This window comes from Chinchilla lanigera, unplaced genomic scaffold (assembly GCF_000276665.1).
Source record: "Chinchilla lanigera isolate Chin_1 unplaced genomic scaffold, ChiLan1.0 scaffold00024, whole genome shotgun sequence".
Lineage (NCBI taxonomy): Eukaryota > Metazoa > Chordata > Mammalia > Rodentia > Chinchillidae > Chinchilla > Chinchilla lanigera.
The window spans coordinates 8,763,995-8,789,615 of NW_004955425.1; the positions used below are offsets into that span (position 1 = coordinate 8,763,995).

Consider the following 25,621-nt stretch of genomic DNA (forward strand, 5'->3'; position numbering starts at 1 on the left):
TTTTTTTGAGGGTGTACTGTGAATTGAACTCAGGATCTTGCACTTGCCAGGAAGGCGCTTGTGCTGCGGTGTGATATCCACAGCCCTGTATTTATATTTTAATCATAATAAGGATGAGAATTTGTTTTGTGTTCTTTCAGCTTTGATTCATTAGTTATATTGCTTTCAAACTATTTAGCAGAATTTATTCTAGTCCTTGAAATTTAACAAACATTTAAGTTTCTCACATAATAAATTTCCAAGTAAATATTTCAAGGACTTTATAAACTTTGAAATGAATGTATTCGTTTGATCTTTTTCTCTATTTAAAGACTCTTACTTTTTTAACTTCTATATGATTTTTCAATTTTCACCAACCTGACCTTTCAAGTTCAGAAGTTACTTTGAAGTCTTCCACTATGATAACAGCTTAATCAAAATCTCTCTGTATTTGAATACTTTTTCATATGAATTTAGTGATATTTCATTAAGTCATTGGGATGTTTGATTTTGATAAAATTTTGAAAATTTTCATTTTTTTCTTATTAATTGGGCTATTACATTAGTTGATGTTTTGCTTGTTAAGGAAAAACTTTTACAGCTAGAATAGATCCCAGGTGGTCACGATATATAATCTTGCTTCTAAACTGTCTTATTTGATTTTGAGTATTTGAATGAGAAAATTTGCTTGTCTATTTATAAGGGAGACTATAGTTTAGCTTTTGCTGTGGTGGAGTCCGTCTAGTTTGGGTAAAACTGTGATACAATGAATTAGAGAGAAAGTGCCCTCTTGTGATTTTTTGAAGAGTTTGAGAATTATAGGTGTTAAATCTTTTCTAAATGTTTATTAGAATTTACCAATGAAAGCTCTGGGCCTAGGTTCTGTGATGTAGAGTCTGATCACTAACCAAATATCTATTCTTGCTAAGGATCTGCTCAGACTATTTCTTCTTGGATTACTTCCAGGTGCTCTGCCAATCTGTCCACTGTATTAATTTATCTGCTGGTTTTATACTGTATGTAACCTTTCTTGATAATATTTTTCCTTCAGTAACATGAATAGTAAGGTCCTGTCTTTCACTGCATAATTTAGAAATTAGACCTAATCTCTGATTACAAATGAATCTAGCAAGAGTGGTTAACTTGTTGATTTTTCAAAGAATTACCATTTAGTTTTATTTATTTTACTATATTGTTTTTCTAACATCTATTTAATTTCCATACTGGTCTTTATTATTTCTATATTTCTTTTTGCTTTGCTTTATTTTATTCAACCATTTTCAGTGTCTTCACGTAAAAGATTATAGAGAGCCCTTCCCAGTCCTCATTGCAGTCCAGGAAGTTTATATTTGTAATCTCATGGAAAACTTATTGGAATTCTAGCAGGTTAATTCCAGTGTACCACTACCAGTCCCATGCATGGCGAGAATAAAGGCACTAAGGCATATTTGAAGTTGTGGGGAGCGAATGGGGGTCCTAAATCCAGCTATAGTGATGGCTAACCTAAGGCCAAACCCAGGTTTTATTAATCTGTGAAGGAGGGAGTGGCTGGGGCTGACTGACTGCAGTTGGGGCGGGAAGTATGTGAGTGCCATGCGGTGGGCTAGGGAGGAGGCCTGAAATCACCTCTACAATATGCAGAGAGAAAGCTATGCAGACGGAGTAACCTGCATAACACAACTGAGGTAATAATTAATGTTTGGGGTTTGGTGCTTCAGCTTTGATGTATAATCTTTTATGCCTTGGGAAGTTATAGTCTCTTATCTCAAGGCTAATCCCAGCCTATGGCATGGGGCATTGCTCTCCTTCCTCCTTGGCTTAAACATATTTCTTGGGAGATATGAGGTGGGGCAACACTGACCTGTGGCCTTGCTTAAAGACTACACATCTGCACCTCACCTAGAGAGATTTGCATTGCTTAAAGCCAACTGAGCAGATAAGGAAAAATCCTACCAGCTCTGTAAACATCAATACATGGAAACAGGGCCAGGTTTAGCCAGAATGGAAGGAATTGCTCTTCTTTCAAGGAGAGTCATCCAGGTGGTCCTCCACAAAAGATTACATTGTTAATTAGAGATTCCTCTTTATATTTATAGCACTTATACCTACAAATCTTCCTCTCCCACCTCAAATTGTGTTTCATATGTTTGGTTACACTGCGTTTTTGTTTTTATTTATCTGATAGCACTTTTCTAATTTCCCTTTAGATTTCTTCTTTGAACCATTAGCTACTTCAGACTGTTACTTTCTAATTTCCAGAAATGTGTTAATTTTCAAACTTTCCTTTGCTATTATTTCTGATTTCATTCCATCGTGAGCACAGAATGTAATCTGTATGTTGTCAATCATTTTTAATTTCACAGCCCTATTTTTACATTACAGTCCCACACTGTGTACACTGGAGCATTCCCTATGCACGTGAATCCATGCACTTTCCTACTTGAACTAGAGTGTTGTACATATGTGTGAGAGGTCTAGTTGGTATGGTTGAAATTGTTTTCTCCTATACTTCTTGTAAGGCAGGCTGCTAATGAAAAACTTTCTATTTTTATATATTTTGGAATATCTCAATTGCTCTTTGTGTGTGTGTGTGTGTGTGTGTGTGTGTCTTTTTGTCTTTTTGAGACAGGGTCTTGCTATACAGTTTAGGCTAGCCTTGAGCTCACTTTCTACCCAGGGTGATCTCAAACTTGCAATGATCCTCCTGCTTCAGCCTCCCGAGTGCTGGGATTACAGGCGTGCACCACCATGCCCAGCTTTGAACACTCATTTCTTAGGGATGTTTTTGTGTCTTCTGAAAATTATTTGTTAACTTTCAGCACTTCAAACATATCATCCAATTGGATTCTGGCTTTGGTGGTTTCTAATGAGAAACTTCACGCCAATTTTATTATGTCTATGAAAAGTTGCTCTTTTTCATTGCTTTGTTTTGGCCTTTTGGCACCTTGATTGGGGTATGTGTAGCATGGATCTCTTTGCATTTGTCTTAATCATAGCTTGCTAGCTACTTAGATGTATACATCGCTATTGTCCTCAAATCTAGCAAACTTGGCAGCATGGTATATTCATATTAATTCTCTCCTCTTTTGTTCTGGATATCTCATTTTACATATGGTGATATAATGAATGGGGTTCTGTAGGCTTCTGGTGTTCCATCCATTGTTTGTTTCCATCTATCCTTCATTCCTTCTTTCCTCCCTTCCTTCCTTTCCTCCTTCCTTCCTTTTCTCTCTCTCCTCTCTAGTTTTCATGATATCATTTGGTCTTCTTAGCATTTGCTGATTCTTTCTTTGTCCTGTTTCTATGTGTTTTTGAGCACTTAAGTGAACTTATTTCAGAAATACTTTCCAATTTCAATTTATTTACTGTTCATAATTCAAGTTTTTAATACTCTGTATGTGTCATTGCACCAGTCCGCACTTTTTTTTAGAGAGCTTGTTTGGAGGTTCTCACAGAGGAGTGCAGCTACTTGCACACCCTTGAGCAAGGGATGGTTTTGTGCTACCTGGAGCGGTCATCCTCTCTGACCACGCACAGTGCTTTGGGAGTACGTGCAGAGAGTAGTGAGGGAGGAAGGGGACACCTGCTTAGCCAGATCGATCAGCTGAATCAACCAGATCACACTCACATCCCACACTTTTCTTTAGTCATTTTTGCATATGGTTTCATTTAGTTCATTCTTTGCATTTAAAATAGGCACTGAAAGCCTTTGTCTAAGGAGCTTAGTATCTGGATTTCCTCAGGAGAACTCTCCACTGAACTTTCATTGAATTTTCATCTCTTTGTCAACCATACTTTACTATTTCTTTATAGTGACATAATCTTGTTCATGATTGGATATTTCAAATAGCATTACATGATAATACACGTTACTGCATAAGGGTTTTTGAATTTGCCACTTACTCTAGTTGTGACTCACTGGTTTTCTGACTTTTCAGACTAATGCTTTTGGTTTGTAGTTTTTGTCATGTGTGACTACTGAAGAGATTACTTATTTTACCAGTGAAATAAAAATTGAATGAAGGATTTTTGCACACACAAAACCAGAAAATGTCCTAGGCTTTGCTCAGGAGCATTTTGCGTATATCAGCTCAGATCTTTAGTCCTCAAGCCGTTCAGAAAAGCTCCATTTTAACATCCACTTACTGCTGCTGAAGATCTCAAGGTCAGCCAGACAAGAGAAAGTCTAGGGTCTTCCAAAGAGCTTTATGAACATATGCACAGCATGAATCTTTCTGCTCTCCTAGATTATCAGACATATGTTAAAGCTCTTAAGTCCCCTATGGATACCATTCTGTAATTTTTCCTTTAAACCCTTTTGGTTGGTCTATTTTTTGCTTTAACTGTTCTCTATAACCTTAGCCAGCTGAAAAGTAAAATGCCTGCTTATAACTGGTTTTGATAAATGCCCCTTCAGAGATAAGGTATTTTGTACTTAGGGATCGGAGAGAGAATTTTTTCAGAATTTTCCCAAGGAATCACAAAACAGGTCATATAATGCCAATTTTTTTGTGAATTATATTTTTGAAAATTTTACCAGATTTGTTCTGTCTCTTTAGGGCTGCCAAATTACTCTGGGAACTTAGGCTGCTATTTTCCAATGCTACTGTTGAGCTACATGGCAGATGTGAAACTTAGGTAAATAAAAGTGCTACAAAACTCTCTGCTTGTACCAAGAGTTAGCTGTTTTTCTTGAATAAATACTCCCTGAATTACTGGAAGCCTCAGTTAATTTGCAGAATTTAATTCTGATAAAGTTGGTTTGGAATTCATTTTTATGTTTTTACCTTTTTTCATTGTTTTTTTTTTATGAAGGATACCAGTTAGCTTTGCGTCACTGTAATGAAATACCTGGGAAAGGTTATTTATGAAGAATGAAGACAGATTAAGTTCCGATTCAGATGTTCAAGTCTCTCATTTAATGGCCACATTTCTTTTCACTCTTAACAAGGACAGTGGACTACACTGGCGGGGCTGCAAGTCAGATTGAGACCTCTGGAAGCACAGAGGGGAAGAGACTAGAGCCCAGTAATCCTCTTCAGGGCATGCTCTGAATGATCTATGTTTTCACAATATGCCTTGCTGCTTAAAGGTCCACAGTACATTCAGTACACCAGCTCGGTGGTCAGTCCTTTACATATGGACTTGTTGGAGATATTCATCCAAACCATAGTGAAGGGATCACCTTTCAAATGTTCTATTTTTTTGAGGATTTCATGTTAGATACATTCTTAAAATTCCTGGAATTTCCATCTAGTCTCATAATTACTGTAATTTTAGTGTGTAATGCTGATTATAGCAATCAAAGGGGATTTCCTTAAAGGTATATCTTCATAGATTTAAAATCATTACTACCTAAAGAAACTTGTTTTGGTTTTATGGAAAAATTTGTTCATCAGGAAACCTTATTTGTACATAGCACTTGAGATTTTATTGTACTTATTCTTGTAATAAATGTTCCAGTCTTAACCTCAAATTCATCTTCTTAATACACATGGAAAGAACATTAGTCAAGCAGTCTACTAGAATTTTACTCCATCTCTAAAGAAGTGTCCAAATTTATGCATAAATCAAACTCCACATTGTAGATTGAAGTTACTTTGAGTTTCTAATTTTGTGTATACTCTTTTACTCAGATTGTCTCCACCAAACCACCACCATCTTATTGCAGAAAATTCTGATTAATACATCATCAGGAATAATGGGTCAAGGTGACATAGAGTTGACTTAGGTTGCAAAATATAATCAATTGCCATGGTAGCAACTCATCCAGTGATAGAAATGGTAATAGGACCAGAACCCACCTTACATAATATTTTCAGACATCACCATTTATATCCTCATACTTAGTAAACAGAAGCTATACATAAGTTTGAAAGCAGGAGAGGAGTTCTTTACATGGTAATGGACTGTTGATATGAAGAACACAGAGACCCAGAATTATCTAGATAGATTTCAGTAAAACAAATCATTTGGGCAAATAAGGTAAAAATCAAGCTATTGAAGTACTGTTTTATAGTTGTGTGTGTTGTGTTTCCTATTTTATTTTTGTCCTTCTATTTATACAATTAGACTTAGAAAGCATGTCTCACTTTACTTCCTAACAGTAATAACAACGTTAACTAATATTTTCTAGACATTATTTTTTCCAGCCACTGTTGTGTATTTTTATGTGTATTAGATCAAATCTTCAAATTCCTGGTCTGTTTTCATCAACTCTATATTAAAGAGGAGAAAATTGAAATATACAAAAAGTTAAACAACTCACCTAACATATGTGGTTTGTGTGAAAATCAGGATTTTAATATAACAGTACAATTCCAGAGACTGTACTTTCAAGCTCTAAAATGTGCTGCCTTCTAAAATATAAATACTACAAAAGAACATGTTACGTAATTTAGTAGCAAGAACAAACAGTGTAAGTGATTATTTCCACTGTTATCTATTATCTGAGTATCTATTATCCTGTTGTGAAAGGTAGGTGGAACAAATCATTATGTCATGTTTCTGCTCAAAATTTGGCCCCTCATTTTACTCCAGATAAAAGGGAAAATAAGTAAATAGCCTATTATATCCATATTTCCTGGATTGCTCTTATCACTTGTCTCTCTATATTCACTTTGTTCTCATCTCTTATGGCTACTAGCTTCTTTGATATTTCTGAAACACACCAGGAAATCACAAGACTTTGTCTTTGCTTACTACCTCTTTTCTCGGATATCAACATGAAAAACCTCCTCACTTTCTGGAAGCTTTTGCTGACATTTTATGTTTTCAGCAATGCTTACGCTTGTTATCCTGTTTAATACTACAACCCTCCTTCTGTACTTCTAGACCCACTGATTCACTGTGCTCTATTTTCCCTTCTGTCTTCTTCTGTGTGTGTGTGTGTGAGAGAGAGAGAGAGAGAGAGAGAAAGAGAAAGAGAGAGAGATACAGAGAGACAGAGAGGGACAGAGAGACAGAGCGGGAGAGAAAGAGAGAGAGAGAGAGAGTATGTGGATGGTGTGTATGGTACATGTGGCCCTGGGGACTGCACTCTGTGGTAATCTACCAGACACCGGACAGCTACATCTACAATTCTTTCTTTTTACATTGAAATAGCAACATGCTAAATTGCTCATGTGGGATCCAAAGTTTCAAACTTCTTGTTTCACTCTGTCATTGCTGGGATTAGAGGTATGTATCACCATACCTGGTTTACAGATAGCATTTCTACACTGATAAAGCATAACAGTTTGCAATGTGTTTACTGCCTATTGGTTGTTATGTATGTACATAGTCTACAGGCAAGAGGACAGAAGGAGTTTGAAGACTCATGTTGGATTCCCTTGAAGTTATTTTCTCTGCAAATGCAAAAGCAGCCCTTTTACACTAGGAGATGCATGGTCCATCTCCCAGGCATCTGCCTCTCTACAGCTTATAAACCATGCAAATCACCAACAGACACATATTTAGAAGAAGTAATTTAAGAAGAACAGCATAATCAGATTCTCATCATTTTTCCTTTTTGCACAATTAGCACTATATGCTTAAGAATGAATTAGGACAGCTTCTGTGGAATTTTCAAGGTAGAAAATTACCCAAGAGTATAATCTGTCATATGCCCTTTTTCTAATCATGATCTTTTTCCCTTTTCCTGTATGGTTGCAAAACATCCTTTACTTAATTAAGTTATATGTGAGCAGAGCTCTGCATCATATCCAACAGTGTTAAATACACCAGAGTGCAAGTCTCATGGGTTATATCTGGATGTTCTCGAAAGCCCCATGTGATCACAGACAGGGCTTTGGGAGGTGTGACATGCATCAGTAGGTTAGTCCATAGATGAGTGTGTAGCTCACTGTGGTGTTGGGAAGTGCAGGGTGGTCACAGGAGGTGGATCACTGGGTCGTGTTCTGGAAGGGTAAATCTCTGCCTCCTTCCTCGATGTCTCTCTTTTTCTCGCCACCACACCATGAATCACATCTTCACCATGCCCCTCTGTCATGTGGTTCAGTCTCAGACCCAGCGAATTACAGACTGAAACCTCCACAAACTGTGAGCTGAAATAAACCTTTCCTGCTTTAAACTACAGCTGTTGGGTATTGTGTCTCAGTAATGAGAAAGTATTTAAGACACTAAAATTTTACTTTGAAACATTTGTTCATAGAGAATCCTTCATAAACTGAGATGGATAAAATTATCAATATGCAGATTAACGTCTTATTTTGTTTTGCTTCTTCTAGATTTTCATTCATTCTTCTACATATTTGACTGAAACTGAGCAGAAACAACCTTTATAAAGAACTGGAATAATAATTTCCAAATGGAAGTACTTGATATGAAAAGGATTACTTTTGCCATAAGAGAAATTTTCAAGATGGCCCCAGAGCGCTGACTGACTGTCTAAAATGTGAGCAGATACACACCAACAAGGATGGAGTAGAGGATGCCTGGTCTATCAGAGGGTGGCTGGATATTCCGATCCTGATCAGCGGCTTCAATTGGTGGGCTAACAATGATGGGGTTCAGTTCTTCCTGGAAAAAAAATTCAGAGTTTAGTTCAACCATTTAGTTCAACTTTATGGACAATTTATACGGAGATACTTCAGTTTAGACAGTTAAATATCAAGGAACTTATAGTTAAACCAAATTTCAAAATCTGTAATTTAATGTTTGCACTAGTTAATTTGGTTGTTGTTGTTTTGTTTTTTGATACAGGTTCTCGCTATGTCGTTCAGGCTGGCCTCAAATTCATGGCAGTTCTCCTGCCTCAGCCTCTCAAGGGCCGGGATTACATGTTTGAGACACCAGGCCTGGGCTTACACTAGTTAATTTTGGATCTGAAGAGAGGACAATGCATAAACTACAGAATAATAAGACACAGTAATTGTGTATATCACATTTTTTAACAGGAATTTAAAACACAATCATGGAAGTGTAATACATTTTTAACCTTCCCAGACTTAATAAAAAGAAATGTGAAGGAAATAATGTATGCTGCAAAGTTTTCCTCTTTCTTTTATATAAAATTCACAAATATATGCATTCTTTCCTGCCTAATGTATACTTTAATTTTCATATAAATTAATTTTATTAAAATGAAAGTGCCTCAAAATGCTTCAAAATGCTGCAAAATGTTTTAGTTCTATAGAAATCTAAGCAACATCACTGAGGATTCATGTAATGAAAATTAGTTATATATTAATCAGACCTGCACATTTAATTCATAGTGGTCTGCATAGGTATTATATTTAAAATTATATTGCTTCATACATTTGTTTTTCAATTTGATGCCCAGTGCTTTTTTGTTGTGTTGCCAAGACTAGAAATATTTTTCTGCCTTGGAAAAGGACCAGATAACAAATATATTTAGACTTTTCTGTTATAGGCTTATGTTTCAGCTACTCAAACGTGCCATTTGAGCACAAAAGCCTCTGTGAGGACAGTTAAGGTACAATAAACGTTATTTAGGAAAAAGATGGAAGAATAGCACGTAGTTATTGACCTCTATATTGAAAGCAGGTATGAGGGAAAAAGTGAAACAAGGGAATCTTTAGATATACAGTATATATGTACAAAGATGAAATGTTCAATAAACAGATAAGCTTACAGAACAGTATAAAAACAGAAATACAAAAAGGAAATTTATAGTACTGCAGCCTTTTTGAAGAAAATGGTATTAGTTGCACATTTTCTAGAAACTCTATTAACATCTCCTTGAACTAACACACTCAGAACACAGGTCAGGAACCACTACTTTACTTTTTCACGTTTTTGCAGACATCAGCTCAAATATGTAAGCCATAATTCTAGAGGAAAATAAAGCTTATCTCAATATCGGACAATTTCATATTCTGAGAAAATAATGTTCCATCAATTATTTCTTTTAACGTGACACAACATGGAAGTGCATTCGTTCCTCTTATGTAAAATTAATAGCTTCGATTCTTAAAAGAAATAGATAGTGATTATATGCTGGAAAAGAACAATGGTTAAGATATCATGTGTAACACATTTGCATTACAATTATAACAAAGATAATTGTTGGCTAATATTTGGAAATCACTTAAATCTCAGAAATTTCTCATCCCTAATGGTCTCTCTCAAAGCTATACTAAATATTCGCTTAGGAGGTAATAATATTAGCACTTACCAATATTCTATTCTGCTCCTTAGCTGTAGATTTAACACCATGAATATATGTATTCAAGGTCAAAATTTCTCCACTAAATCCAGAGGATTATTCTTCCTTTAACATACATTCATAAAATCATTCCAATTAACACCTGCCTTTCCTTTCTACTTTTCCTCCTCTACCATTCCCCTTACCTCTCTCTCTCAATAATATCTTAATATTCAGTTTGATTCATAACAAATACCCATATTTATCCGTTAAATGAAAAAACCCTGTGACTCTTTAAAATATGCATGTTTGAACATAAGAACTGTGGCTTGACCAGTTTTTGCTGTTTATTTTTTAAAGGCATCGATTATACCCACCCAAGCCTGGATATAGTTAAGCTACATTATTCGTGTTTTAACTAATTAAACATATGAGAACTTTTCCCAGTGTGTGGTACTTCGCAGACCCAGAGAAGGCATTTCAAATCTGAATAGTCTCTGTGTGCTATCCAGAGGAATACGCCAAGCATAACGGTTAATCCTGATAGGCAGCTTCACTGGTTTGAATGAATGCCTAGAAGATAAGTAAAGCAAGCTCTGGGCATGTCCACGTGAGTAGTGAGAGTGCCACCTTGGGGATTTGATGTGGTTCCTGGCTGTGTCCTGTCTGGCTCCCTCCCTTTCTCATTTCTTCCTGGCTGACATGTGCTGAGCATTTCTCCTCCGTCAAGTCCTCTGTCTTGGCAGTTCTACTTTGTATTTAGCAAACCACAGATTGAAATCTCCACAACCGTCAAACTCTTTCTTCAAATTTATGTGTGAGGTATTTTGTCAACAGTGCTAAAAAGTTGACTAATACATCAAGGGATCCCAGTTTCTGACTTTTGTTTCTGACTTCTTGAAGTAATTTTGTTTTTATCTGTAATTTTAAAGAAATAGAATCTGAGATTCTATGTTAGAGTGCTAAGTATGGACAGATTGCAAAAATAAGGGTAACCCCTGCTAATCAACTCCACTCTCATGCAGGCCTGCCAAGCTACTGACACATGAAAAGATTTAGTTTTGATATTTAGTCACATAGTTGAAATTCTTCTCCCAATAATAGCAGCTAGATAACATTGGTTGAAATGAGCAATGGAATTGTAATATTATCTGTTATATAAACAACATAAAAACTAAGAATAACATGCCAGACAAAACCGTACTGAAGGGGAAGTACTTAATTCTTCATTTTACAAAGTTGCTTATTAATTATCTTAGTTACTTTCTTCATTGCTGAGATAAAATGCCCAACACCCAAGGTTAAGGGAGGAAAGGTTTATTTATCTCACAGTTGGTAGAGGTTTAGGTCCGTAATTGGCCAGCTCTGAAGCAGGGTGGCTTGGCAGAGAACAGCATGGCGGACAGACCATAGCAAAGCAGCAACGGACTTTAACAGTGTCTTTCTGTCACTTTTGTCTTATCCAGAATACTTATGATAGGTACCACTCACACTCAATCCTAGTGCCCTTCAGCCTAGCATTACACCATGAATCAATCCCAGCGTCACACACTCTACATCCATCCATCTCGAGGAAAGCCCTGCCTATGACTGCATGAGGCTTTAGGGGGACATTGAGAAACAAGCCATATGTTAACGGATATCATACTGTGAGGAGTGGAGCACTAGAAAGAAATGCTGTTTAGAATTATGCTAATAATCATCAGATGTGAAAACAAGAACAGTAAAATGTTACTATCCTAGCAAACTAGGTCTGCAACTACAGGTACATGGGATTAAAAGATATTTTACCTGAAGTCACTCAATACTGTTTGGCTATGTAATTACCAAAATTTGTACAATTATTAATACTATAGAGAAAAAAATAAATTATAGTAGTGAGAATAAAAGAAAAGAAATGCATTTGGTAATGCAGCAACAAGTTTCTAAAATTTGTAAAAATGGTGTTTTAAAGTATCGTATTTAGGATTAACATTTTTTTCTTGACATTCAGAGGCCAATGATTTACCTTCAAAGAATGTTTTACTCTATCATAATGAATGATTATGCTTATAGTTGCTAGAATGAATAGTCAAATAATAGTGTCTAAGACACCTCTGAACTTTTTTTTTTTTTGTACCAGGAATCAAATTCAGGACCTTGCACTCACCAGGGAGGTGCCTGTGCCACTGAGCTATATCCCTGGCCAACTCCAAGACATCGCAGAAGTAAGTAGTTTTATTTCAATCTTGAACATTTTTAACATTAATAGTACATGATGGTAAATTATACTGAAAATTGTCTATTATTTAAGAAGAAACAGTTAAAAAGTAAGTGATTTTCATAAAAATAAGTAACATTTATGTCAGAGGTAGATGATTGTATATGTATTTATTAGAATAAACAACACAAATAACATGCATCGATCTTCACGTGTGTCTCACTTCCACATATTTATGGTAGATAAACCAGGGATGGGAAGACTATGCTTAAAAATAAGACAAACGTAAGGGAAGCAATTATTTAAGAGGAAATAATTGCATGGAAAATAGATGTCAAGGAACTTGCTTTAGATAAAGTGGGACACAGTCTTTAGCCAACTGCACATAAAACATGTATTAAAGTTAACAAGGTACTAGGTGATAAAAGTAATCCATTTGCATAATATATAATTACATATCATATACAATCCATTTTATTCTGTATTTTGAAGAGAATACAATTAAAACTCAATAAAATTATATTTTAAATGAAACAGCATAAATAATATAATTCAAATAGACACCAGTTAAAATACATTATGGATTAATTAATAAATCTGAATTAGAATATGTTTATAATTTTGAAACATCAACAATGAACCTGAAAACATGTACATTTAGTATGTGTTGACAAAAATTTAATGTATAAGGACATAAAAGTGTTACCTTAATTTGATCATTTTACATTGTACACGTGTTGAATTATCATACTGTATCCTACAAAATGTACAATTAAAGTAGAAACAAGAAAATATATTAAAGTGAATAAAAGTGACAACCTCAGATATCAAAATCTGTGATAAAGAGGATGAATAATATTCTAATACATATACTAAGAGGCTTGAATTTGACAATAAATGAGTTAAGTATTCAATTTAATTTTTTGAATAATGAGCAAGGTAAATTACACCTCTTAGAAACTTTTTTTTTTTTTTTTTGGTTTTTCTCCGGTACCAGGAACCGAACTCAGGACCTTGCACTTGCCAGGCAGGAGCTTTGCCACTGAGCTAAATTCCCAGCCCACCTCTTAGAAACTTAATGAAAAAATAATAAAAATGAATGAAGAAAAGGATATTCCACAATATCCTTAAACTTCCTAGAGTTATAATACCCTTATGACAAGTCATTTTTTCTAAATTAGTGTGAGACAGGTTTCTAAGGACTTGAACTGAGGATATCAATCTATATAAATAGGTCAAGAGAAGAAATATTTTATTTACTTTCACCTTGTAAATTCTGTCCTGTGAAGAGAACACCATTTTTCTTGGGCACAACTACAACTCAAGTAATCAATTACAGAATTTGCCCAACAGGATATTTAATGCTCTTCTGTCAATTTGGATATCACACAAATTATCCCATATAGTAGCAGATCAGTGGCTTGGAGTAGACATTTTAGTGTCCACTGCAAGGAAGAAATAATATTGGTGGCTACAAAATAAATTCCATGGCTCTACAAAAAAGGAAGTGAATTCACAAATGTGTTTCTTTTGAAGGGGAGATTCTTTGCAAGAAGACAGCAAAAACTCTTTACCTATTCTATCTTCCTTATTTTTCTTAGCTTCTGATTTTAGTGTTTAGGTAATAGTGGATATTCACACTGAAGAAATTAAAATTCTACCATAACCCAAATATGGAAAGGATCAAAATATTCTTCTATCATGGCACCATCACTATAATCACCATTTTTTCAAAACATCATTGATTTGTTGGCAGAGTATATCATCTTTGTGTTTAAAACCTTTAGCTTAATATCTAACAGATTTCAGCAAGTTTTTATAATCAGATTGAATTCCAGAAGATACATTAAAAAGACCACCCTAATACTGGAAGATGTTGCATTTGAAGCAAAGTTGCTTTATTTATAGTCTCATTTGTCTCTGAGTTCTGTGTCCTTAATTGTATTATACAGATGATGGGTATGTGCTGTATTGGAAGGGTGTGAGGAAAAAAAACACCTGCATTTCCCTGCTGATGGACCCATCAGAGCAACTTTCCATGATTTGGTCATACGGACACATATCTAGAATGTATTATTCCATGTAAAGAGATTAATATTATGAAGATAGTAATAAAAACTTTTAAATACTATCAATAGGAATATTTTTTGTAAAAACATTATCTAACTCTGTGATTATTAAACTCAAGTGTACCCCATTAGGAATACATTTCAAATTCATGAGCTCTTCTGGACAAGGGCTTTTTCTTTTTTTTTCTTTTTTTAAATTTTAAAGAGAAAGGAACGAAACAAATTTACAAATACAAGACATAAACAAAACACTCACAAAAACAATAAAAATGATATAGAATTTCAAGCATGGTGGTAGGAAATTAACAATGCTTGCTGTATTACATATTGTTATGTTCAAATTGGCTACTCAGATATTTAGATATAGGCATATAAGTTTGTGCAGTTTGTAATAGATAAATCATGGAAATAACCCAAGTATTCATCAATTCAGAAATGTATAATAAAGATGTGGTATTCTTATATAATGGAATATTATTCAGCTATAAAGAAAAGTAAACTCTAGGCTTTTATAGGCAAATGGATGCAACTAGAGATCATACTCATAAGTGAAATAAATCAGACTCACATGAAAACATCATATTGTCTCCCTAGTGTAAGAATGTGAAAGAGTAAATAAAATAAAATCTTAATGGTACAACAGATGTTGTGAAAGGGAAAGAAACTGCTCAAAAGGAAAGAACAACTGGGATGAAAGAAAGAAAAAGTATATATATGTATATATATATACACATATATATATATATACATGATAGCTAAGATAATTGTATTACTAATTTCTATCAGTTTATTGAAAGGAACAGCTAATGCTTAATTGTTTGAGAAGTACTTTTTCTTTTGAATATTTTTACACACAATTGTTTTGTTCTTATGAGAAGACAAGGGTTGGCAATTAAATGAAAATTTTGAGATTCATAAATCTACACAACCTCAGTACCAGCTTGATAATGGCTTCAAACACCAAATTCTGATATACACAAATAATAAATAAAAATGTTTCCACAAGCAATCAGAACGAATGCTTCCAAAAACTCTCCATAGCTTTGAGGAAATTTCAGGTTTATTCTTTTGGGTGTTCAAACCATTCCCTTTTGTGGAAAGACATCACTGAGATTTCAAATATTGGATTACTTCGAGCATTTTATTGGCTTCAGGAAAACAGGAGTTATGGTGCATAGGACCATAAAGTTCTATCTATTATTTCATCCTAATGTTAAATGGGTGAATAATTTATTTTACAATTCTGTTCCATGCATGGGAAGACTATCTTTACAATAATTTTACTCAATCATTACTTCTTAATGATTTTTTATTTCATTAATGTGAAATGGTATATATCATTTCTCAAAGTATATGGATCAATACATTTAAAAGATAGAAACTCATAGTTGACGTATAGAATCCTTATAAAAACTTTTAGCCCTGACTGAGCTACACATGATAGTAGCAATATCTAACTGCTAAAATATCCTTCGACTTGCCATGCAAATGAAGTGTTCATATGACTAACACATGCATAACACAATGAACTTGACAAAGTACTTTAAATTAAATGAAGAAATTATTATAATTTCCAAGACATTAAGCATTCTCTGAAGAAGAATACATTTGGATAAAAACTTCAGAAGGTTAGATGAGCTCATATAACCACACAGCTTTCTGGCATAAAAGTCATACTTATATATTATCTTGAAACATTACAAGTTTTAGCTTTATGTATTTAAAATGCTCATGGTTCTATTCTGTAATATTAGAGTCGTCATGTCATCTTTGACTAGGTCTTTGCTGTATATTTTAATGAAGTGATAATCTTATGGTAGTCAAAAATAGAGAAATTGTGTTAAACTTGTAAAAATGTTATGCTTTAAGTATTCTAGCAATGATAATTACATAATTTGAAGTTTCATGAAACTAAATAATTTAATATGTAAATGATTGCTCAGGCTATTATTAAATTACTTTAATTTTATGTGCTCTTTATAGTGAATAGATGTTTCTCTTTTTGATATTCATAAAACAATATTTAATTACTTTAAAATTTATTATACAATCCTTTCAACAAAAAATTGCACTATGAGAAAAATCAACAGGCATTATTATTTTTATATCATATTATACATAAATGCACATTTTTCTTAGAAGCTTTTTACAGGGTTCAGTCAGATTCTTGCATTTTTTTATGTGAACACAGAGAGAAGAAGAAAGCAAACGTTCATAGGAACAGTTATATACATGGAAACACACTCACACATTTCCTGAAGAGAAAAAGCAATCACCTGTGTCTTTTGTTTAGCTTTGCTTTCTTCAAGTTCAGCAATACCAGACTGGTTGAAGAGTATCGTAAATTTTGCAGTGGTCCCTTTAAGTGGTTCCCTCTAAGAGTACATAGGATGAGTGGCACAGGATAAGCTGATGACTTTACACTTTTTATACCGGTATGAAAGAGGCAGACGCGGAGTGTTTATGCATCTTGGAAGCTGATATGGTAATTGATAAATGATTTCTGCTTTGTATCAAAGTGATCCAAGTATGCTAATTATGTTTTGGCAATTAACATCTCTAGGATGAGAGGCCAAATAGCATAAGTGAGGTATATACAAAGCCATGATCCATGAAAAGCACATTAGCTCCTTCCTGATCATTGGAATTTTATATCATATTAAGCAAACCAAACAGCGCACTGAGATAATAAAAAAATTCCTTTGTCTTATTATTTCCAGGAATAAACTTGATGGCCTCCTCAGCGTTATACTCCTTTTTAAGTCGCTGTTTATTCAAAATTTTGGATGTATATCTACCTTATATGCTATGAATTTATTTTCAAAATATGCATGGACTTTCTTTTCGATTGCATATTTCAACACTTGCTGATGCTCCCCTCATTTTCCAGATGTTTCCTTGAATCTCTTTACTTCCTAAATTTGCTACATTTGTATGTGTTTTCTGCATGGTGCATCTTCGGTATTCCTAAATGGGTAGGAAAATCCCTGGCTCTGGGTTCAGCTGACCTTATCATTTCCTAAAACATAAAACATAAAAGACAAAACCAAAAGTTGTAGATTTGTCCTACAGTGTTCAAGTGACAGGCTGAAAGCAATGCTGTAATCAAAGACTAGATTCACCTATGAGAAATCAATTAAAAAAACAAAAAAACAAAATTGACAGTGTGAATCTCACAGACATCTAAAGAAGACTCAAAAATCATGAATGCATTTCTCACAACACTTTGCCATTCTTTCCTATTTCTTCAACATCAGCTTTTGTTCTGTCCCCCATACTTCCTCAGGCATAACTAAACGTTCTTTTCTCCACCTCCCCTTCATTCTAAACTTGAGTAACAGAAATCCTCAAAATGAATGTAACAAGGCATAGCACACTTCAGAATTCAGAGGTAAAGAGGAAACTGAGGTAGCAGTGTTTGCCTTATAGAAATAAGAATAGCAGGGAATTTGTGAGCTCTCTAGTGTTTTCTTTCTCAGTCTCTCCTAGCTTGTTTCTTTAGTCTAGAGGAAAGTAAAAGAAGAAGGTATATTTGTATTTGCATTTGTATTTGTATTTGTATTTGTGGCAGGTGTAAAGCATTTATTGCAAAGTGGTACTTTTAATTGAGCTGGTTTTTGGAGAAAAGAAAGTCTTAGAATCATTTTATCACAAGAAGAATATATGATTTGGTTGCTAAAAAAGTATACCTTTTAGATCAATGAAAGAAAGTAATTTGCATATTCTTTTCTGAAGTATGCTCATAAATTTGTAACTGAAAAGTAGCAGGTTAAATTAGAGGGAAAAAATTGATAATGTAACTAAAGGATTGTACCCTGACCTATTTATTTTACATAAGTATTGAGAAAATACTGAGACACATTTAGAAAGATATTTATTGCATAATATGAAATTTGCATTTTCTTTTTTAAACTATGTATTTAAGTAGAGTATAATGAGATACCTTAATAAATTATTAGTTTCTAGTTGGATAATATATCACACTTACATCTCATTCATGCAATTCCCTGAAATTAAATAGAATATTAGCCATATCTCAGAAGCCCATTTCCTTTCATCCTAGAGAAAGCTTGAATGCTAATATCATAGGATAATTTTACGTGTGAATTTTCTAAAAATGAAGTAAATAGTGAATCTCCTTTTTTCTATCAGCCTTTTTCATTAGTATGTGTCACTTTCTATGTGTTCATTTCAGATTTGTGTACATCATTAAGAATAATATTACTGCACTCATTTTAATATTTATTAGGCTGATAAAACAGTTATCTATTAAAGAAATAGCCTAAACTTTATTCATTTTTTAATGCATGAGAACATGTTCTAATTTTCCTAACTTTAATCCTATTTATCTTTCTCTCCTTACATTTATTTTTTCTTATTCTCTCTACCTTTACACATACTCTGAGCACCTATTGCACACCTGATAATTGTTATAATCTATTTGTTTTGATTAACTGCTGTGCCTATCCATCAGAATTTATCAGACTCTTTTTATTTACATATTTGTGATACTTCAAATGTAACTTCCTTAAGAGTGGGATTAAGACAGTATTTTTGTGTCTGTAGCTGTGTATACTACATGTAGAAAATAAACAGTTAATGGTATACTACTCAGATATAAAGAATAAATATGAAAAATTTGTAAGAAAATTCATACACCATAAACACACAATGCAAAGTAAAATAAAACAAACATATATGCTTAAATGCTACATTATTTCTCTCATTTGAGAAATCCAAAGTACAAATCAAGTGAAGAACAAAACACAAAAACAGTGAGACAGGGAGACAGATTTTTTACAATTGGGAAGGAGAGCAAATGTGGGAAAGAGAGGTCCAGAGGTCTGGTTGATGGCCGTGGTGGAGAAGCGAGTCTGAGCACACACGGATTCATCATGTCCTCGGCACACCGAGTGAGTCGCCCTGCCTAGGCTGTCCCACTTTGACCTCTTACTTCCGCACAGCCCCCACGGCCAAAAGTACCGCCTCCAAACCACGCCCCTAGCCCTCCTCCATTGCCACGCCTCTAGCCTGCTCAATAAAATGCCTGGTACTTCCGCAATAAAGTGGATCTGCGCCACCAGCCTGGTCTCAGGTGTCCTCTTTGTTCACCGTCGCCACTTACCACGGGCCCAGGTCCCTCAACCCGAGAGGTTCTACCTCAAGCAAATACGGAGGGTGGAGGTAGGGAGCAGGGAAAGGGGATATAAAATGATGGAAGACGCCTTGTGTAAATGTACTAAACAGCCACAAGTAATGTCATCATTCTGCATCAGAAACATTAACTAAAAATATGAATATAGGGGAAGGGCATCTAGAGACTGAGGGAGGGAGAAGGAAAGGAAGGAACTGAGAACAGAGTCAGGACATGTTTCACACTGACTAAGATGAATACAAACATCATGTGCTTCATCCATGCGCTATTAAAAAAGAACTGAATAAAGGGCTTCCCATTTGTAGATTTTATTCTTGAAGCTCTTAGGGCCTATCCTTGCTGACCAGGTTTCTGAAGCATCCAAATACTAATATATTTTGAGAGTCTTTTTATTTTCCAATATTTTCCTATCTCATTACAGAAGTTTTATGTTGAAAACTATATGGAAAACTCCTCTTTTTTAAAGCATTTTAACAACTCTCCTTAAAGTATCTTTATATGACAATATCTATGTCTGTCTATCTATCTATCTATCTATCTATCAATTGATCAATCAGTCTATCATCTATCTATCATCTACCCTTGTCTATTGATCGATCTCTTTTACTTTTTTGTCTAGTCTTTCCTAGGAAAAAGTGCATCCTTTATTACTCCCAACCTGACCATTAACATCTAGATGACAATTTTCTTAATTCAAGCTATATAAGCTTGAATGTCTTATTTCTTTCAAATTTATATATGCTTTAAAAACACAGTTTTCAATTATGTACCACACCTACTAAAGTGAAAACAATCAGACGCTACAGATTGGGATATTTCAATTTCCTATACGTTTGGAAACATAAAGAATGTGTGCATTATTGTATTAGGTCCTTAATTATATTCCTATATGTGCAATTAGAGTATTGACACGAGGATACGTTGAATCCTTCTGCAAAAATTCTCAAATGACTTTCCAAAAATATTGTAAATCATATTTATTTTCCACAATAGTATGTGAGAGTTTATAATTTAAACTACTTGTCAATACTGAGGATGAACTATGTCAACAGTATTGTTAAGTAAGTATGAAGTATAACTTTTTACTTGTCTGCTAGCATAATTTACTTGAGATATTTATTTGGTTTTCTTCTGTTTATTTACTTTTCTTTCTTAATTTTACAATCTAAAATTTTATTCCTATCATATATGTATATACCAGACAATTCAACACTTTGCTAGTGTTTTAAATTTGTCTCTTAATGTAATTTGTTGGCATTTTTATATACTCAAATATATATCTTTTCTCATTTACATGTACTCTTTTGCCATTTAAGAGTTATATAAATTCTAAATTACTTTCTTTTAGGTATTATGGTTGCAACATTTTAAATGTAGTGCTCCAAGCAATCAAGAATGTTGAAAACTAAAGATTTAGTATTCATCAAACTACAACCACATTTTTTAAGTAGTAAAATTAGTTTTTAGAATTCTACTTTGTTCTTTTTTCTCTGTTTTAAGTGGACATCTATACAAGATTTAGTCTTGTTTCAAACTCCAGTGATGTGTAACATCTATTGTATTATGTTGTTTTAAAAAATCTTAATTCATCTGCTTTCTAATGACCTAAAATAGAAACTCAGATTTTTTTCTAGTACCTAACAGTTATGAAGTTTAGGAGTATGTATGTGTGTGTGTGGGAGAGAGAGAGAGAGAGAGGATTAGATATTGGGAACATGTACAATGACTGACAATAAGAAATTTGGACTTCAATTATCTGGATTTATAAAAACCTGGTCACAAAGTAGTACCAATAGAGACTGTGGGCCACTAAAGAAGATAAAAAGGAATCTAATTATATTTGTTAACATCTCTATTTTGTTAAACATCTACTTCCCTAACACACACACACACACACACACACACACACACACACACTCCAATGCTCTTTCTAATAAAATCTTTGAATTGTAAATCAGACTGTAATTTTACATTGTACCTTTAGGTTAAGAAGTGTGTTAGTCTCACACACTGTGTTAGAAGTATATTTTCAGATTAATTCTATGTTTTGTTTTTAAATTAAATTTTGTTTCACCAGTTTTAATGTTCAACTCTAAACGTTTATAGCATTATTTACTTAGTATTGAGCTATTCCTTTTTTGAACAATCAACTAATATATTTCAATAAGTAATTTTTTTTCTGTAAGAACATCTGAATTCTACTACATTATTTGAGAATACTAATTACTTCACCCATAAGTGTAAATTTGACTGAAGTTTTGGTTCTCCATCTAAAATTTTCCTTTCAAGACATTTCATATTCTACATAATACTTGATTTCCTTATGTATTTGTTGTCATTGTTGAGTTGATAACTGTTTTTATCTTGAAGTGAACAGTGTAGCATAGATTTTGTGAGTATTAATCTTTTTATTAAATAAGTCTTATACTTTGGACAGCTTCAAAATATAAATACAGATTCTCTATAAAATCTAACTCCTCGCAAGGAATGAGGGTATCATGTAGTAATAAAAGTTAAAAATTGTGGAAAAATATAAAATTCTAACTTTTAAAAAATGTCATCTTACTTTGTTTCTTTTGTTCTGAACAGAACTGTTTGAATATTTGCTTGGCCCTCTGATCACCACTGTTTTATTTTTCCAGGCCTTTTTGTGTATTCAGGGAGATGTCTTACAGATATGAGTGAACACCATAAAATGGAGAGAATGTGCTTTTGTTAAGGCGGCTAATGAGTCTCAGTGTTCTCTCAAATTAGAGTCTCCAAGTTTCAATTATTGCTGGTTTATAAACAATGATACTATTTTCATTTCCAACAGGTTTGATTATTAACTGAGGAAATGTTTATATGATACCAACCACAATCCTCCCATCAAGTTCTAAATAAATTTGAGACATTAATGATTTGTATTTTCAGCATTTCTGCTTATTTATTTTACCTTTAGTATCTTTAATTATTTTGCTCATGTTTTCTTTTCTACCACTGTCTTTAATTGACCTTTAACGTAATTCACAGTTAATTTAATTGTCTATTTCATATATTCCATATTTTCTTTGTAATCCAGTATTTTATACTTAAATTTATTTCTTCCAGTAAATCTTATTTAATACATATTATTTCCCCATTTTTGTCCTGAGGATAAAATGTCCTCTTCTAATTTACAGACTGCTTTACAGACTCTTTCATGGGACTAATGTGTGCTTGAACTTGAGTGTTAGGTGTGTCCTTGCAGCCCTTGTGCCTGCAAAGTGTTTGCATTTCTGAGATAGGCTAAGCAGCTACCTTTTGTTCTTGCTTGTACTTCTTTCCCCTTGTTCTTTCCAATCCATAACAGTCTTCTACCAGTTTAGGTAAAAATTTCATTTACATTTCTTATTTCCCATGCTTATGCAAATTTGTATTCCTTTTTGTGTCTACACAAGTATTTCAGTACAGAAATGGATGAAGAGAAAGCAAATACCAGTAGCTGTCTGCCACCAAAAACCAAAACTACTCTACCTATATGCTCACAAATGTGACAAATAGAAGAGTTGCCAGATAGTATTTTTCAACCTTCAGACAAGATTGACACTTCATGAGAAAGACTTCAACTTTGCCAGATAGAATAATTAATTGTTCTTCCCTACTGTTGTCATGGCAATATGCTGTAACTGGCATTAGTCTATTGATCAAAGGTCTCTTGTCACTCATCACACTGTTTCTGAGCCCTGCAGTCCAAGGGCAAAATGCTGTCATCACTGCGGGAAACTATGTCTGAGACTGCTCCAAATATATTCACTGCATGAATACTTACATCCTTTTGAATGTCAGTGTCCAAAATATATGATGCTAACTTTAATTTTCATTCATTTAAATCACATTATATCAGTAAATATTGTATTAATTTAAAACCAGACCTGTTGTCAAGATTAAATAAAAATAATTCTTTTAGAGAGCATTGCAGTTGTGACCCTAAGTGCATACTCATTTCATATTAGTTTTAAATATTCTTAATATTTGATTTATGTAAAATTTATCAGATTTAAAACAGAGCTATTGGAAGAGCATTATTACTATTTCTTTGAATGTAAGTATACATCTTGGTCTTTTACATATTGTAGGTATTCAACTGCCGCTTACTAATAAATTCTGTGGGTAAAATAATTGCATCCTGATAGATCTGGAAGATAAGATAATTAAAAAGAGATATAGATTCAACTACGCTAGCTAGAGGAGGTGCCACACTGGGAATGATCAGAGAAATTTCTCCAAAAATACAGGTACTCTGAAATAGAGAGAACAATCAGACCCTAAAAGGAAAAGTTAAAGATGATGCATGCGGATCAAACCATATCCCTGGATGGTTGAACGGGGCAAGAGCTTCCACCAGCAGGGCTGACCAGCACCGCCCCTGCTCCTGCTCCTTCTGGTGAGCATGCATCACAGGATCATCCCAGAGAGAAACAGCTCTGCCAAGGCCGCCTCCTGGGACTGACTCATTACCTAAGTTCCTTCTTCTCCTTGTCATCCCAAGCACTGGGGAAAGCAGAAGCTCTGGAGCACCCTCTCAGGGCTCACTCCAGGCAAGGACAGTTCTCCCCAGACTTAAGTCAGAGGGAGGTCAAAACTAGAATTGTGGCCTGGATTCCTCCAGCAGGGATCTACCAGGAATCTCACCCCAGGTCAGAAGGGAGGGAGCAGGACTGAGCACTTGTTCTAGAGCAAGCTCCCCTCTGTTGCTCCTAAAACATTAACAAGAAATCCTCAGTAGTGACCACCATAAGGCTCCTCATGGGTGAAAAGAGTCTCTAAACGAAGCCTGGCAGCTGCATCAGATTCTGCTGGCGGGATAGGAGAATTCCTGACCAAAGATCTGTTTGAGTTCTGTGCACAAAGAAAAGACAGGGCAAGCTGGATCGGAGAGTTTCTAGCAACAGCTTAGAAAAAAATCTGAAGGAAAACATGGCGATTTCCCCAAAGAAGTAGGAAAGTAGGAGAGAAATAGAAGTCATAGGATATTGGCAGAAGGTCAATAAAGGAGAGCTCCACGTTAGGGAAATTATTTCACATTCCCCTCCTCTTTCAGAATGGCATAAAATTTTTTTCCAGATACACTTCAGACAGAGGAGTACTATCTGGAATACATAAGAACACAAAAGCTACACTTCTCAAAATAAAAGACCTAATCAAAAATAGGCAACTGAAATGAATAGACACTTCATATAAGAAAAAAATACAAAAGCATGAAAACTTGTTTAACTTTGGTGGTCACTAGGGTAATGCAAATTAAAAGAACACTGAATTTCATCTCTGTCCACAAAGAAGTGCCATCACAAGGAAATCAAATGCAGTAATAACAAATGTTGGTGCAGCTACAGTGAAGAAAAGAGCCCCTCCACACACTACATTGCTGATGAAAATCTAAACAAGTACAGCCATTGAGGAAATTAGTATGGAGATTTCTCAAGTAACAAAATAGAAATCCCATTTGATCCAACTATTTCTCTTCAAGGGCTTTTCCCAAAAGAATTATAGACATCATAACACAGTGGCACATGCGTACCGATATTTATAGTAGCACAATTCACATTACCTACCTCTTGGAAGCAGACTCTTTATCTGTGAATAGACAAATGGATAAATAAAATGTGGTATCTACATGTGATGGAATACTACTCAGCTATAAATAAGGATAAAGTTAAGATATTTATAGGATGTCTATCACACCTCCTAATTTTTATACACTCTTTCAGGTTCTTACACTAGTGAGACAATATGTTGCTTACATTGTGAAACAAAAGGAAAATGCTCAAAAGCAAAGAGCAACTGGGATGAGGGAAAAGAGAAAAGAAAGAAGGGGAAATTACATATGTATGTATATACAGGATAGCTAACATAGTTGTACTACTGATTTCTATTGCTTTACTGAAAGGAACAGTTAATGATTCATTATTTGATCCATTTTGCATGTCTGTATTTGTTTTCCTGAGAAACCACTTTGAAGATATCAACATGTACTACAACAACCACTGTTAATTTCTTATCACTTTGTCTGTAATTCAGTCTTGCTTGCATTGTTCTTATGCTATGTTGTATATGGATGTCTGTTTCTTTTTTTTTTTTTTTTTTTTTTT

General features: G+C 34.2%; 1 protein-coding gene across 1 annotated transcript in view; it reads right to left on the minus strand.

The window, feature by feature from the left end:
* Pcdh15 (protocadherin-related 15) overlaps positions 1 to 25,621 on the minus strand; it is a 759,655-nt gene that overhangs the window by 320,472 nt on the left and 413,562 nt on the right. The window contains exon 10 of the mRNA XM_013514752.1: positions 8,391 to 8,499. Coding sequence (XP_013370206.1) covers positions 8,391 to 8,499 — 109 coding nt within the window. The remainder of the gene's footprint in view (positions 1 to 8,390; positions 8,500 to 25,621) is intronic.